General features: G+C 47.2%; 1 protein-coding gene across 4 annotated transcripts; it reads right to left on the reverse strand.

The window, feature by feature from the left end:
* Window positions 1–742: 742 nt before the first annotated feature.
* On the reverse strand, window positions 743–16,318 carry LOC310837696 (E3 ubiquitin-protein ligase TRIM39-like). Of its 4 annotated transcripts, none has more exons than XM_083724688.1 (8): window positions 16,300–16,318; window positions 14,731–14,937; window positions 12,658–13,182; window positions 8,253–8,351; window positions 4,923–5,153; window positions 3,951–3,973; window positions 2,052–2,167; window positions 743–1,375 (listed from the first exon to the last, which is right to left on the reverse strand). In XM_083724688.1, exons 3-8 carry the CDS (start codon window positions 13,072–13,074, stop codon window positions 828–830), a joined length of 1,434 nt encoding a protein of 477 aa, XP_083580814.1. In that variant the 5' UTR covers window positions 13,075–13,182; window positions 14,731–14,937; window positions 16,300–16,318; the 3' UTR covers window positions 743–827. The 4 variants fall into 4 exon arrangements, with proteins under 4 accessions (XP_083580814.1, XP_083580813.1, XP_083580815.1 ...); XM_083724687.1 differs by lacking the exon at window positions 16,300–16,318 and adding an exon at window positions 15,858–16,281; XM_083724689.1 differs by lacking the exon at window positions 16,300–16,318 and adding an exon at window positions 16,258–16,275.
* Between the last annotated feature and the right edge of the window lie 273 nt (window positions 16,319–16,591).

A 16,591-nucleotide genomic window follows, 5' to 3' on the forward strand; every position in this document is an offset into this window, starting at 1 on the left:
TTCAAGAGGAAAGGATCCATACCTGGCCTGCTTTATTCTCACATGTACATTACAGAACTCTACCAAGACTATAGGAGGCTGCTTCTGCATATACTGGATAAGGTGCAGAAGGAGCAGCGAAGGGAAAAAGAGATGTTTTCTGCAATCTACACACGTGCAATGATGAATCCCTTCAGACAGGTCACTTCCCTCTACTGCCCATGTAGCACACGCCTGCCATGCTCTCATTCACACACATTTCTGACCAGCTCTGCCCACAGCTAATGCAAACAGTGTGGCTTGGTTTTTCTCCATCCTGCCCCCCAAGTTTCAGCATCACCGTCTCAGATTTAAGCCCCGTTTGAGGTTTGGGAAAGCAGAAGGAATCCATTTCTTCACTGGCCTCCACAAAAGCCGAACTACTCCAAAACAGGCTCTTTGCTTTTGTGGGAATATTCCCTTCATTAGTGTCACATCCCTTCAAGAAAATGTGAAGCCAAAAAGATAAATACCAAGATTTCTGTAGGGTTCCCGCGGTCCCCGCCCCCTTCAGTGGTGTTTTTGAAAGCCTTTCCACGTTTCCTTCTGCCATTCCCGGCTGGGGATGACGCAACTTGGGTTCTCCACTGAGAAACTGCCTTAAATAACTCCCTCAACACATTTGATAAGATATTTAAATTAATATTTTAGTGGGGGGTGGGTGGGAAACAGATATTTGATATTATCTACTTTCCTTTATGCTCTAATAATTCCCCCCCCCCCAAAATTCATTCAATTAAAAACCACCTTTGAGGGCTAATCCTAGAACGAGGTTGCGGGGGGCAGAGGGAGAAGAATCGGCCATCTTGTCACTCCCAGTCCGTGGGAGGCCGAATGATGAGGGGAGCAGCATTCTTGCGTCCGGCACGGATTCCTGGGTAGAAAAAAGGCCACAGCTTCTCCGTGAAGGTGTCGATGAAAGTGTAGATGTGGGAGCGGTCCGTCACATTGTAGAAGGAAAGCCTGCCGGCCTCGTAGTCCAGGAAGACACCCACTCGCTTGGGTTTGGTGGCGACACTGAGGGGCGTGAAGGGGGTGGTGGTGGCCGCATACTTGTCCCCGTTGAAGAGCCTCACCCGCCAATAGCCAGTCTCCGGCAGGGAGGTCGTCTCCCCTTTGCGGCTCACAGATTCGTTACAGACCCCTAGGGCCCAGTGGGTCTTTTCGCCCACTTCCACTTCCCAGTAGTGGCGGCCCGAAGTGAAGCCCTCCGTCGCCAGGACACAAGGGTAGGTGGTGAAGCGCCGCGGGCTGTCGGGCAGGTCTCGCAGGCGTTGCTCCACAAACTTGACGCTCTTCCGGTCCTCGGAGAGCACTAAGTTGGGATGGGCCGTCTCGGGGTCGAGGGTCAAATCTCCTGCAGGAAAAGGGAGAGACATTCGTTCAGGCTCGGCTGTGACGGTGGCCAGGCCTCAATGGCTCAGGATGCTCATATTTAGAGATTTCTCCGAATCCGTTCAACTTAAATGTTCGGAAACCAAGGCATGGCTTCCGATTGGCTGAAGGAAGCTCCTGCAACAAGCTCCTGCAGCCAATCAGCAGCCATGGAAGTCATGTCGGACTTTCGGGTTCCAAAGAACGTTTGCAAACCGGAACACTCACTTCTGGGTATGTGGCGTTGGGAGCCAAAAGATTCGACTCACAAGGTGTTTGGGATCCAAGGTACAACTGTATCATTCCTGTTACTGCTGACAACTGGCTGTGCTTGGTGGGGTGTGTGTGTGTGTCGCAAAACATCTGGAGCACATCAGATTGGGGAAGGCTAATACTGTTCCTCTCCCACTATCAACAATTCTAGCACACCTCTCCTGCACTCGGTTCATTACAGAGTTGTGTTGTGTGTGCAATGATCAGAATTAAGCTCAATTGTTTGGACGGTGCTAATCCGCAGAACCTATTCCAAACTCAAAGAGTTTTGTTGGCACTGTGGATGAACCCCCTGATCCATGAGCAATGGAGAAGAGGCCCAATTCTCCCAGTCCCCACACCAACCAAAAAGAAAAATGCCTGGATGTGGCACCACACCAGCTTACCTGTGAGCCTCTTGATGATTTTGCGCAGGACAAAGTACTGCCTGGGGAAGTTGCAGAAGTTCTTTTCCAGCTCGATGGAGACCAGGTTCAGCTTCTGGGCCTGCACCTCTTCACATCTGCAAGACAAAGAGAAGAGCAAGTTGGGTGAGGGCAAGTCCAGGGTTGGGGAACCTGTGGTCCCTTCAGACGTTGCCAGGCTCCCAACCCCTAGCAGCCCCAGCCAGGATGGACAAGAGTCAGGGATGCTGCAAGCTGTGGCCCCAGGAACATTGGTGGGCCCCAGGTTTACTGTCCCTGAAGTTGTCTATTGCTTCCATGTATCCCCCAATCATCTTTCATTTCATGGCTATTGTGAGGCCAGACTTCAAATACTTGTAAGGTCTGGTCACTGCCTGGATGAGTGACCACATGAGAACCGACATGTCTGCAGCCTTGGCTTCTGGGATGGAATGAAGGTGTGATATCAGTGTACAAACGTAAATAAGCGAGTAAAAATTCTTGAGATTCACAAGTACTTTCAATTCTGCTGATTCTCTTATGCTGCTTTTTACATACCTTTGTGCGTCTTAGTTTAATATGTTTTTTTATTTTTTGTAAACTGCCCTGGGAATATGATTGAAAGGCAGTTATAAAAAAATACCGTATTTTTCGCCCTATAGGCGCACCTAGTTTTTTTGGGGGGAAATACAGGGAAAAAAATATTTCCCCCCCAGGCGCGGGGCTAGGGCGGGGGAGGCCCGAGCTTCCCCTGACCCCAGTCCCCAAACAGGCAGCTCTCTGCAAGCCGTGGGAGACCAGCGCTGGCTCCTGCTGCTTGCGGAGAGATCCGCGAAGCCTGGACGCGCTGATCTCAGCGCGCGCAGGCTTCGGCATGCAGGCAACTCTCCGCGAAGCCTGGATGCGCTGAGCTCAGCGCGCGCAGGCTTCGGCATGCAGGCAACTCTTCGCAAGCAGCGGGAGCGCTCCCGCTGCTTGTGGAGAGGTCCGCGAAGCCTGGAGAGCGAGAGGGGTTGGTGCGCACCGACCCCTCTCGCTCTCCAGGCTTCAGCGAAAGCCTGCATTTGCCCCATAGGACGCACACACATTTCCCCTTCATTTTTGGAGGGGGAAAAGTGCATCCTATAGGGCGAAAAATACGGTACTTACAATAAATATATAAAAGAGTCTCCAACCCTGGGGTGGGGGGATGAATCATCTCCCAGGCTATAATTGAGCAACTTGTTTATTTTCATGGAGGTTTTATTTAGCTTTCACCAGGTTTCCCCAAACTTGGGTCTCCGGCTGTTTGTGGACTGCAACTCCCATCATCGCTAGGGAGCAGGACCAGTGGTCAGGGATGACGGGAACTGTAGTCCAGAAACAGCTGCAGACCCAATTTTGGGAAACCCTGCTGGCAGTGTTCGAAACTCCCGTTGTTCTAGGCACATTTCCACTAGTCTTGGCCTCGCTCAAAGGCCAATCTGTTCTTGGAAGGACTCCCACTAGGAATGAAGTGGCACTTTTAGATCCAGCACCTTGCCTTTGCCCTTGCAAGTATTTGCTTCAGCAAAGCAGGGGCCTTTCATACCGTCAACCACACCTGATGCCAAAAGAACAGTAAGGTAGGTTGCAAGGCAAACCTCTCTGGGGAGAGCTTTCCGCAGATATGAAGGCGGATGGCACCACCATAGAGAAGGCCCTGTTTTTAGTAGCTGCCCACCTCCTTTCAGACAGTAAAGGCATCCATTGGAAGTGCTCCTTCAAGAGGTAAGGAGACCAGGAGTCTTTAAAAGAGCATTTTATGTGTCAAACCAAGACAAATATTTGTCCAACAGCTGTTTAGGACAAGGACCACCTCATAGGACCCCATGTTAAAGAGGCAGTGAGGCTGTTGTGATGACCAAAGAATTTGCTCCTTACCTTTCGAGGGTGTGCTTCACATCCTGCATGAGAAGGACAAGAAATAAAAATGGTTAAGAGTCGTGTAGTCATTAAGGAGCCCAACCGCTAAGTAAAATCTATCTATGCAGACTGGTGAAATGAGGAAGATCCCACCTTTGGTTAAAGCAACACATATTATTCTGCTGTTTTAGCTTAAAAAAGCACAGGCAAGTTTTAAAAAAACCGAAACGCACCAAAAAGATTGTTGGACCTTTTGTGCAAACCACATCAACTTCCAGTCTGCCACTGCAATGTCCTGAAATATCAGCTATATGTATATATATCTATGCAAGGATCTGCCTTCACAAAGCAAACCAATTCTGATGACCTTACACTGGACTTCATGCTTGCATGAGGACTACAAAGAGCTAGAGCCCTACGCATCTTGCCCTGCTTCCCACAAGAGGCATACAGATTCGCATCCAAAGGGTCTATAGAAATTGGGGTTCACAGACCCTTATGGAAATGTTAGATGAGAGGTGGAGGAAGTGGGGAACAGAAATGGCCTGGCGCAAGACTAGAATTCATTCACCCTTTGTTCTCCTCTCATCCCTCTGAGTTGCACGATCAGTGATGGAACCAAAACCCCACATGAGCCCCATTCAATGGTGGTCCCAAGCCAAGAGCACTGCATTCCTAAGAAACTGGTTGAGGCAAATGATCTCTGGAGGTTCTTTGAACCCATCACATGCAATCACTGCTTCCTAAGAAAGTCCTGTTTAGAGCTTTATCTGCTCCATCAGGAAAAAAGGGGAAGCAGGTTCTCTCTTTCAAAAGACAGTTCAAGTCTTTTTTAATCTACTGTTGATTTACCGCCTGCCTTAAGCTTTACTGGTGGTTTACTACTCCTTACTAGAAAAAAGTAAGGGAAGGAGGCAGACTCAAGGGCTGCTGAAGAATGGGATGTTCCAAGCAGCATTTGTTCAGATGCAGGAGACAGGCACACCCCACCTTGAGCATCTCCATGCCTGACTGCAGACACTTCTCCTCGATTTCCGTGATGAGGCTGTTGAGGGAGACCCGCTGCTCAGACAGCTCAGCCACATTGTCCTTTAGTTTCTGCAAGATCTCCTTCTCCTCGTCCTCCAGGTGTTGCATCAGCACTTCTTGCTCCTCCTCCAGGAACAAATGCATCTCCTCGAACTCTCGGATGATGAGCTGGCGGCGGTCCTCAACCTTCCGCTGCAGGGAGATGGGAAACAGGGTTCAGGTAGGGCTCAATGAGGTCAATCCAATGAGGTTGATGCTCAGGATACAAAACCGTGGTGCGACACATTACAGAAGGACGTGACCCAGGAAGACCCAAATTCAAGTACTTGCTCAGTTGCGACTCTCACTGGGTCACCTTGGGACAGTCTCCCTCTCAGCCCAACTTACTGTATAGAAACAACAACAAAAAAGCCTTGACACCCTGAGCACCAATTTAGTGGATCAAAGTCCATTTCATCAGATGAATGATGATAATGTGATGAGGTGGATTCTGTCTATGAAAGCTTGCATCATAATAAATGTGTCAACCTTTAGAGTGTCACAAGAATCTTTGTGGTTTGTGCTCCAACAGACTAATGCTGGCTAACGCTCTTGAAATTGGAAGGTTACCAATTTTTTTGTGAGGACAGAGGAGAGTTATCCCACTGTGTACCACCTAGAGTTGGAGGAAAAGTGGGCTATGAAGTGTGGCAATCTAATTCGTTCCGGGGGTCTGTACTTACCCCGAAAAGTTCGTAACTGGAGGTGCCACTTCTGCGCATGCGCACAGCACAATAGAGGTATACACAATATACACAATCGAAGTGTATAGAAGTATACACTTCCGGGTTTGCCGTGTTCGCAACCCAAAAGTTATATATCCAGAGCGGTATGTAACCAGAGGGTCCACTGTAATGTGATTCTCTACTATGGGCAGTACTATGGCATCTTAATGCAACATTAAAAAGAACTAGATGAATTCATTTAGGCCAAGTCTGTCAGCCATTTTAGCCAAACTAAACCTCCTCGTTCAGAGGCAGTATACTTCTGAGTATCAAATGAGAGGGACAAAACCCAGCAGGGGAAGGTCCGGGAAACGTTCCTGCGCTGCTTCGGGGTTCCCAAAGGTACTAATGCTGAAAGAGTACATTGCTTGCTGCTGCCACTGTAAAGTTGGCATAATTTTGTTGTATTTTTTTAATTGTTTCAATATGCTTTGGTATATTTGTACAATTGTTGGCTATCCCAGGCTTTGCAAAGAGGATAATAGGAGCACAAACATTACATACACAAATGTGGCTACACATTTTCACCTGTATCACTAAGACAAATCCTCGTGTTCTCCCACCCACTTGCAGATGTGGCTTCTTAGCTGTTACTAATAGTAATGCACTTTTAAAGTTGTTTGAAGGGTGCTTTGTGGGTTGTTGTTGTTTTGCAAAACATTTTTTATCATCATCATCATCAAAAGCAATTTCCAGAGAAGCTAAAACTAAAAGAAATTAAAAGCAACGGAGCATAAAGAACTGTCAGGACTATAAGGAAGGGGGAAAAAGAGCACATTATCCTAAAGTATGCAATTCTGGTACATTACAATTTTCCGGTGTGCTACTGTGTTCCTTTTTATAATTGGTTCGTTTTGACATAAAAGTTAACAGAATGTATTTTCTTATACCATTCTGATTCTGCCATGGTGGGGGCAGAAGGGTATTTCCTGCCCACCGACCAGCAACAAAAAGTAGCACAGAGCTTTGAGATAGTTAACTATTTTGAGGGAATCTTGGTGCAGGTGTATCATAGCAAATGAAAATATCACAGACAGTCATACCTTGGAAGTCGAATGGAATCCGCTCCGGAAGTCCGTTCAATTTCCAAAACCAAAGCGCGGCTTCTGATTGGCTGCAGGAAGTCGCGGAAGCCCTGTTGGACGTTCGGCTTCCAAAAATAAGTTTGCAAACCAGAACAGTCACTTGGTGTTTGGGAGCCAAAAGGTTTGGGAACTAAGCTGTTCGAAAACCAAGGTACGACTGTACCAGCTTTTATTTTATACAGCGAGTGCTTTTATTAAGTTATTTCCTATTAAGTTTTCTTTCTTTTTTCGTTAGCAGTTACAAGCTCGGTGGAGCATGGGAATTCTGTGATATTCTTGTGGAGAAGCTGGTAAAATGTGGGTTGAACGAGGTAACTTAGGTAGATTTGTAGCTGGTTGACAGACAGAACCCGAAGAGTACTCATTAATGGTTCCTCATCATCTTGGGAAAAAATGGCAAGTAGGGTGCCGCAGGGTTCTGTTCTGGGCTCTTTATATTGAGGGGAGGCTCATCAAATTTGCAGATGACACCACACTGGAAGGGGGAGCCCATGCCCCAGAAGACAGAATCAGCATTCAATTTGACTTTCAGCAGATTGGAGAGCTGGGCCAAAACTAACAAAATAAATTCCAACAGGGGCAAATGTAAGGTTCTGCACTTAGGCAAGAAGAGCCAGCAGCACATATATAAATCGAGCTAGACTCTGCAACTGAAATCTAAAGCCTTCTCTGTGTGCCACCTCCACAAGGGAACTGGAGGGTGGCAACATGAGAACAGGCCTTTTCTGTAGTGGCTCCCTATTTGTGGCATGCTCTTCCCAGGGAGGTTTCCCTGGTGCCTTTGTTACATATCTTTAATTGCAACACAAAAACATTTCTCTTCAACCATGCCTTTGGCCTTTTAAAGCACACGTGACGTACTGTTGTTTTTAATGTGTGTGTTTTTCCTTTACCCCTTGGATATTAATGAAAGTTTGTTTTTTGTTTTCATAAAGACGCCTTGAGTTGCCTCAGTGAGAGAAAATGTTACTACTACTATTAGTAGTAAGGTAAAGGTAAAGGGACCCCTGACCATCAGGTCCAGTCATAGCCGACTCTGGGGTTGTGGCGCTCATCTCACTTTATTGGCCGAGGGAGCTGGCATACAGCTTCCGGGTCATGTGGCCAGCATGACTAAGCCCCTTCTGGTGAACCAGAGCAGCACACGGAAACGCCGTTTACCTTCCTGCCAGAGCGATACCTATTTATCTACTTGCACTTTGATGTGCTTTCAAACTGCTAGGTTGGCAGAAGTAGGGACTGAGCAACGGGAGTTCACCCCGTCGCGGAGATTCAAACCACCGACCTTCTGATCGGCAAGTCCTAGGCTCAGTGGTTTAACACACAGCGCCACCTGCGTCCCACTACTAGTAGAAATTCAAGCAAGGCTCACAGGGTTTCCACTTTGCTTTGGGAGAAAATTCCAAGTGAAAGAGATACAATCCACAGCATGCAGCACTTGCCTTGAGCTCCCCAGGCTTCTTCTCCTCCCGGGATCTGCACTGGCCGATCTCATGCAGCTTTCGTTCAAGTGGCTCCAGGCATTTCTGCAGCTTTTCCTGCTTGAAAGAGGAGATGGCATAATTGGAAGCTAGCACAGGAAAAGCAGTTAAAGAGTACGAGTCATGAGCATAAGAATCACCCATCTTGCTTCCTGCAGCGGCCAAAAAACAGACAGACACCTCTAGGACGCCCACAAGCAGTGTTAGAAACTCATATATATATATATATAAGCTAAGTGTCAAATAGCTCCATAAATAAGGTTACAGTCTCCAGAATGGAATGACCTCATCTTCAGAAAGCAGAGAAAGGAAGACCCAGGTAATTACCAACCTGTGATCTTATCCCTGACATCAATACCAGGGAAGAGCCTAGAACAGATAATTCAACAGTCATTCTATGAGCATTTAGAAAAGGATGCTGTGATTACTAAGACCCAGCATGGGTTTCTCAAAAATAAGTCATGCCAGATGGAATTACAAACTTGGTGGATCAGGAAAATGCTGTGGACATAATATATCTTGATTTCAGTAAGGCTTTTGACCCCCCCCCCCCCGGTGATATTCTCGTGAGGAAGCTGGTAAAATGTGGGTTGAATCATAGAATCATAGAGTTGGAAGAGACCACAAGGGCCATCGAGTCCAACCCCCTGCCAAGCAGGAAACAAGCAGGCAGGAATGAGGTAGCTGTTAGGTGGATTTGTAGCTGGTTGATTGACTGAACCCAAAGAGTACTCATTAATGGTTCCTTGACATCCTGGAAAAAACTGAGAAGTGGGGTGCCACAGGGTTCTGTCCTGAGCCTGTTGTTGTTCAATGTCTTTATAAATTACCTGGATGAAGGAATTGAGGGGGTGCTCATCAAATTTGCAGACACCAAACTGGGAGGGGTAGCTAATGCCACAGAGGACAGAATCAGAATTCAAAATGACCTTAACAGATTGGAGAAATGGGCGCAAAACAACCAATTGAATTTCAATAGGGACAAATGTAAGGTTCTGCACTTAGGCAGGGAGAACCAGATGCACAAATATAGGATGGGGGACACCTTGCATACTAGCAGTACATGTGCAAAGGTTCTAGGGGTCTTGATGGACCACAAACTTAGAGTCAACAGTATGATGCAGCAGCAGCAAAAACAAAACAAAACCTAACGCTATTCTAGGCTGCATCAACAGAAGTCTAGTGTCCAGATCGAGGGAAGTCATAGTGTCACTCTATTCTGCCTTGGTCAGACCACACATTGAATAGAGTGTCCAATTCTGTGCACCACAATTTAAGAAGGATCTTGACAAGCTGGAACATGTGCAGAGGAGGGCAACCAAGATGATCAAGGGTCTGGAAACTAAACCTTATGAGGAGCGTTTGAAGGTATGAGTATGTTTAGCCTGGAAAAGTGGAGACTGAGAGGAGATACGATAGCCATCTTCAAATATCTTAAGGGCTGTCACGAGGAGGAAGGAGCATGCTAGTTTTCTCTTGCTCTGGAGGGTAGGACTCAAAGCAAAGACTTCAAGTTGCAAGAAAAGAGATTCTGACTAAACATTCGGGGGGGGGGGGGAAATTCTGACAGTAAGAGCTGTCCAGCAGTGGAACAAACTCCCACGAGAGGTGGTGGACTCTTCTTCCTTGGAGGTTTTTAAACAGAGGTTGGATGGCCATCAGTCAAGGATGCTTTAGCTGAAATTCCGGCATTGCAGGGGGTTGGACTAGATGACCATTGGGTCCCTTCTAACTCTAAGACTCTATGTCTAGTTGCAATTTTGGAGTTAAACAGCTCTAAAATCTTATTTTTCATATGGTGGACTGACTGTGATTGATTCTCAGTTAAACATTTGGCTAGTTCCAATGGCTACATTGAGCTAGGTTAAGAACTTTGAGGACTTAAAGAAGAAAAGTCACTTTATCCAGGGACAATCTACATATACACTGGCCTATTCCTGCCTCTTTTTTGCGACAGGGAATTTCATTAGCGTGAGCAGTTTCTGAGCTCTGGGCACAGTACCGCACCTAAGATTTCAGATTAAAACAGCAGAATGGAAGGAAAGGAGGACCTTTTTCTGCCTCCCCACTTCCAGGTACTCTCTGAAGACTGGAGAAGAGACCCTCTTAAGAGTATTGGGGGGGGGGCAGGGGAAGGACTAGATCATGTGAAAAATAAATGAATATTTTAGTCGCAGTTCATTCATTTTCAGCTTTGAATTCTTGTTATAAAAAAGTGCACCTAACCTAGGTTCAAGGTGCCATTTAGCTCCTAGCTTTCATATCTCAGTTTCTAACACGTTGTCTGTATAGCATGGTGAGCAAGCATGATAAAGTGCTAGTGCATATTCCTGTATACTTTGATCTTTACAAGGTTTACTTATAAGCCCAGATGATTGTGTTATAGTACAGTGGAACCTCGGGTTGCGGATGTAATCCGTGACGGAGGCACGTCCACAACCCACAGTGTTCGCATCCTAAAGCGCTGTGTCTGCGCAGGCGCAATTTAGTGCTTCTGTGCAAGCGCGAGTGGCGAAACCCAGAAGTAACCCTTTCCGGTACTTCCGGGTTTCCCGCGGTTTGCAACCCAAAAACACGTAACCTGAAGCGTCCGTAACATGAGGCATGACTGCAGAATAGTTCATGATGTACCAACATAACTTAAAGTTAACATACCTAGACTGTTTATGCTCGTCTTGTGTCTAAACATTTTCTATTTTGGATTGAACTGCGTGGGTAAGGAGTTTTCTAAACTGGGAACTCTGGAGAATACTGTCAAGCAGAAAGCAGGAAGTCTCTAACGTTCTGCTGATCTCACTGGCTGAAGTGTGGTGTAGTATCAACAACAGACTGTTAGCCCTGTGTAACAGGTTATGGGCCAACTGACCTCACAAGTCTAACACGTACTGGTCAACATTTGGCCAGATGCATTCTGCACTAATTGAAGTGTTCACATCTTCAAGGGCGGCCTCGTGTACAGGGGGATTACTGCAATGCAAGCAAGGGAGAGGTTGCTGGAATTTGGGGAACTGTGAAAAAGAGTATTCTTCCCCAGAAACAACTGTAGCCTGGCAAGTAAGCAAGAGCTGGACAAAGGCACCACCTTGGACACTTGAGGTTCAAGTGAGAAAGCTGGATCTAGGTGTAGCCCACCCCATAGCAGCATAACTCCACTTAGAGCAGGCTGCATACCTTGTTCCCAAACATAAGAGCAACCTACCCACATTGTGTCTGTCATTCGCTGCCTTTATTTTGCTATTCTTCCAGCCTTCCTATTCATTATTTAAGCCTTCCCTCGCAAACAATTGTGTTCCCTTTCTCCATTCAACTCTGCACTGAATTCTCACTTCAAATTTCAAGCTCCTTCTCCTGATTTTTAAGGCTTTCCATTCCTCACCTCCATGAGACCCTCTGATAACGAAGTCCACCTCTGACTGCAGTGCCTAACAGAAATTCAACTAACACGGAAGCCACCAAGAAACAAAAGAGAGGCACCAGCATGCTCAGGGGACCCCTGAGTTTTGCAGAAGAGCCAACAACAGCAGCCCCCACCCAGACAACCCTATGGAGACTGAGAGCATAGTCAGTGGTCACTAGCAACCAGCTGAGCATTACTTTGAAAAGGAAAAAACGGGAGAGTGAATTGGCTTACTTATAGTTCCCTAGAGGAAGCCGTGGCTGGCTGGCTGGCTGGCTGGCTGAGCACTTTAATGATTAAACAAGCAAATCAAAATACAGTGGTGCCTCGCAAGACGAAAATAATCCGTTCCGCGAGTCTCTTCGTCTAGCGGTTTTTTCGTCTTGCGAAGCAACCCTATTAGCGGCTTAGCGCTATTAGCGGTTTAGCGGCTATTAAAGGCTTAGCGGCTTAGCGGCTAAAAGGCTATTGGCGGCTTAGCGGCTTAGAAAAAGGGGGGGAAAGCGAAAAAAATCGCAAGACGTTTTCGTCTTGCAAAGCAAGCCCATAAGGAAATTCGTCTTGCGAAGCGCATCGAGAAACGGAAAACCCTTTCGTCTAGCGGGTTTTTCGTCTTGCGAGGCATTCGTCTTGTGGGGCACCACTGTATAGGACAGCATTTTCTTGCAGTTCCCACTTGGGCTTCCCTATTCAATCAGGTTAAGAACAGTCTGTGCAAGTTTATGTGCTACTGTGATGGCAAAAAAGGCATCTGCCCACATCAAATGCATACCTCACACGGCTGGTGATGTTTCTGGTTGTTATTTATATACATTAATTGCATTGCTCATGGAAATGACTCCAAGTCACTTACAGACACAATAGAAATATTAAAACCAATTACTATGAACAAACTCAAATGTTGGTCTTCATGCCCTCTCCCGTCTTTTTTAAAAACTTGATTCCAGCCATGTCCCATCCGCATTTTACCTTATACTCCAAGGAGGCATCGTCCAGGGTCACCACCGTGTGGGAGCGGTGTTCGTGAGAGATCTCGCACACTAAGCAAACGGCCTCCTGGTCGTCCTTGCAGAAGAGGCGGAGGACTTCATTGTGCTTCTCGCACAAGTTCTCATCCCGCACCTTGCGCTTGTTCGTGACCTGCAGCTGCTTGGCTATCTCCACCATGTTGCCCAGCTGCCGGTTGGGCCTCAGAATGCGGTGGCGCGAAGTCTTACGGCAGACGGGGCAGGGGAAGTCCCGGTTCAGATCTTCCCACCAGCGGGTGATGCACACCCGGCAGAAATTGTGGCCGCAGTCAATGATCACGGGGTCCTTGAGGTACTCCAGGCAGACAGAGCAGCTGGCTTCTACCTGGAGGTTCTCCAAAGGGTTTGTGGTGGCCATGGCTCCTCAAAGGCAGGAGGGGGAAAGCATGGATGGCAGAACCAAGGGCTGTATCCAGCGTAGCACTAAGTCACTTATTGATATCCTTGTTGTGCTGGCGGAGCATTGCTGTGCAAAGGAAAACAAGTATATTACAAAAGACTGCTCGCCAACAGATGACACAGCTGTTGTGCAACAAGCTTCCACTAGCACAACAGCTGTTTGATTCCTTCATTGCACAATCTTTAAACTATGCCATCCACTAGTGCAAGGGATCTTGCACTAGCATACAATAACACTGCATATGGCCACGACAGAGTGGTGGCACAGTTCAATTTCTCCCAACTGTGTTCTTTTCATAAAAACACCATATTTGCACCATACACAGAATACACAGTTGTTCTCAAATACTAAGGCATGTGACCTACCATGTACACAGGCATGTGAAATATTTATAATTGAGCATAGTGTAAGCACACAGTAACTCATATACAACCCAAAACAATATGGAATGTTTTCCCTATATCCTTCACATCCTGATCACAGACCCTCTATTTAGCTCAGGCGTGGGGAATCCGTGGCCCTTCAGATGTTGCTGAACTTTGTTTTGTTCTTTTTACAAACTCTACTGAAAATTCTGAAAGCAACCACCAAACATTAAGTGTTGTCTTCCAGGACAAATACATGAACATATGTTAAGTCTTGCAAGTAGTCATCCACACAGCATCAAAACAAACTTGCAGCATCTTTTACATTACAAATTCAGGCCACTTCTACAGGGTATATACATCAATCTAAAGAGTTAAGATAATTTCTTCATGCACTGCTGAACTATAACTCCCATCATACCTGGCCATTGGCCATGTTTGCTGAGACTGATGTTTGTGTGGGGAATTAAGACTCTAATCCCTATTTGCAGAGTATGTGGAAGACAGCCCTTTAGTTCTCTTTTTCCTCCTATAAAAACCACACAAGATACTCATGTTTAAAGACCAAATAACTTTTACTTAGCGTACTTGCAGTTGCACACACACACATATATGTGTGTGTGTGTGTACATACACACACACAATGAAGGTGGAAGTTTATTTAGTTGCTAGAACATCTTACATAGACTGTTATTGACTAACATTTACTTTGACTCTGAGGCAAACAGCAGCACAACACAACACACCTGCTGCTCTAACCATTAAGACTCACAAGACTGTTAATAACTGAACCAACTGAAATACCACAGAGTGTATGAAACCAACTGAAATACCACAGAGAAACGCCACAGAGCGTATGACATCACAGGGTTCCACAGTCCTTTCAAACCTTAACCTTCTCCATATGCATTTTGGATGCTAACAGCCCAACAGTTTGTGGTTCAGCAACATACGGAGAGCAAAGTTCCCCGGACTTTCTCCTGCTGCTGCAAAATTAGTACAATCCCTGGAACCTATGACAGGTGTTCCTCTGCTATGTGTAATTTGCACACATTCTGCTAATGCTAAACACAGCAGCCCAACATCTGGAGGGCAGAATCTGTCTCCCAGATTCAAAGCTAACCTATTCACTTCATCACAGTGGCTCTCGACTAACCAATTAAAAAGTGTCCACTCTCAGCTACAGCAGTTTTAGTATTTGTCAGGGTACTTCAAAGCCCTTTAGGGCAGGCGATGCCAGACTACCTACCCTGTTGCTTGGAGCTCCTCAGCTGGAAGCGTATTTTCCTCTTTGAGCCGGGTTTTGGACAGCAAATATTTATCCATTGGGAGCTGGCCGAGGCATGATTGAACATCCCAGTTGAACAGTTAAGCTATGGCTGTTGATCTCTTCCAGTTCCTTAACACCAAGGCACCTTGCAAATGAGTCGTCTAGCATTTAACACTTTGGTATTCCCTTCGAAGGTCAAAAGGGAAAAAATATATATTTAGAAAGCAATAATACTTCCCATTTATGCAGCATATTTCCAAGTGTTCGAAGTACTTCTCATGTATTATCCAGTAACCCTTACAACAGCCTTTAAGGAAAATTAGTATTATAAATTATCCCCATACAGCAGATGAGGTGCTGAGATTGAGAAAACACTGGCTTGCCCAAGGGTATTTATATCTCAAGCAAGATCTGAATTAGAGACTTTCTAGCTTACCGAAACTCTGGGCCTGTCCACACTGGAGTAAACCATACATTTGTACCCGCTTGTCTCCCTATTAAAGTAGGGTCACCCTCTCCACCCATTTCGTTCCAGATCTTTTACCCCTTTAAATGTCGGCTTTTGAGATTTCCCCTTTTGTACAGCGATATCAAATTCACCCTGTGGGGCCCAGATAGTGGGCCATTGCCTCTGAACCATCTAGCAAAAGCTAAAACGCACCAGAAACACACTTTTAAACGGTCCTGTTTTAGTTAACAAGGGGACAGCAGCCTCCTTCCTGGCAAGCTGGTCACCGTTTATGCAGCGCTTCTCCCAAAACACTTCATAGGCGTTTATCTCAAGTGCTTGTACAACAGCCCAATCTAGTAGGCCCGGTATTGCTCTCACGTTGCGCTGTGTAGGAGCGGTGAACTGAGAGAATGCCGCACAATGAACAGAAAGAAGATACAGTACAGGGCTTTTATTTCAGCTCACCCCGTTCAGCTACTGCACCACTCCAGCGCAGGCAGAGGAGGAAGAGGCAGGGCAGCAGAGCTGGCGGTGGCCATCTGTCAGGGATACTTTAGTTGAGATCCCTGCATTGCAGAAGGGGATTGGGCTTGATGACCCCCAGATCCCTTCCAGCTATGGAATTCTAGGACTGAGGCAGGCACCTGAAGCGCACCTGCAACCTGAAGCACAGGAGATCTCTGTGGAGAGGACTTGGGCTCGGGGGCTAAGACTGCGGCAGCCCCAGCAACGCCCACCTGAGCCCAAGGCGCCCGTTGTTAAGACGGCGCGGTGTTTTGAACCGGCTGCCAGGGAGAAGCCAGAGGGGTGGGGATCTCACGGCGTGCAATAAGGGCAATTTCAGAGGGAGCTTTAGAGGGGTAATTACGGGAGGCCCCACACAACCCGCCGCTCCTTCGCGCAGCACGGCCGCAATTACGGCAGCCCCGCCGCCCCGCTTTGGCCCTCACTTTCCCGCCCCGCGAACATGAGGGCGACGGCTGACGGGGCGAACCGCACGGCCTGCTGGACGTCCAGCCAACCGCCAGCCCCCTCCTCCCACTTCCACAACAAACCCGTTCCGTAAACGCCAACACAGGAAGCGGCTCCTACGTTACCGGAAGCGACGCTCTGAGCTCCGCCGAGGCCATAGAGCTACAGCTTGATTCGTTCTCCCGCCCCGCCTCCTCCGCCGTTCTGGGAAGCGGCTCTGACGTCACCGGAAGCGACGCTCTGAGCGCCGCCGAGGCCATAGAGCTAACGGTTGATTCGTTCTCCCGGCCGCTTTCGCTATCTCCGTTTTCCATAGACGTGGCGTGTGGGTAGACTCACAAAAGGCGTCGCCTTCCGGGTTCCTTTCGCCACCCCCGTTCTGTAGGCCTTGCAGGGAGTTGCTCTGTAGGCCTTGCA

The sequence above is a fragment of the Podarcis gaigeae genome (genome assembly GCF_964106915.1).
Source record: "Podarcis gaigeae genome assembly, chromosome: 2".
NCBI classification, from domain to species: domain Eukaryota; kingdom Metazoa; phylum Chordata; class Lepidosauria; order Squamata; family Lacertidae; genus Podarcis; species Podarcis gaigeae.

What these genes read in the sequence shown, in the direction of transcription:
- LOC310837696 (XM_083724688.1), bottom strand. Translation starts at nt 13,074, where the DNA reads ATGGCCACCACAAACCCTTTGGAGAACCTCCAGGTAGAAGCCAGCTGC. An exon ending in GTGAAGCACACCCTCGAAAG is followed by an intron (nt 2,168 to 3,950) that starts GTAAGGAGCAAA and finishes TTTGTCTTGCAG; the next exon opens with ATGTGAAGAGGTGCAGGCCC. An exon ending in AATCATCAAGAGGCTCACAG is followed by an intron (nt 1,376 to 2,051) that starts GTAAGCTGGTGT and finishes CTTTTCCTGCAG; the next exon opens with GAGATTTGACCCTCGACCCC.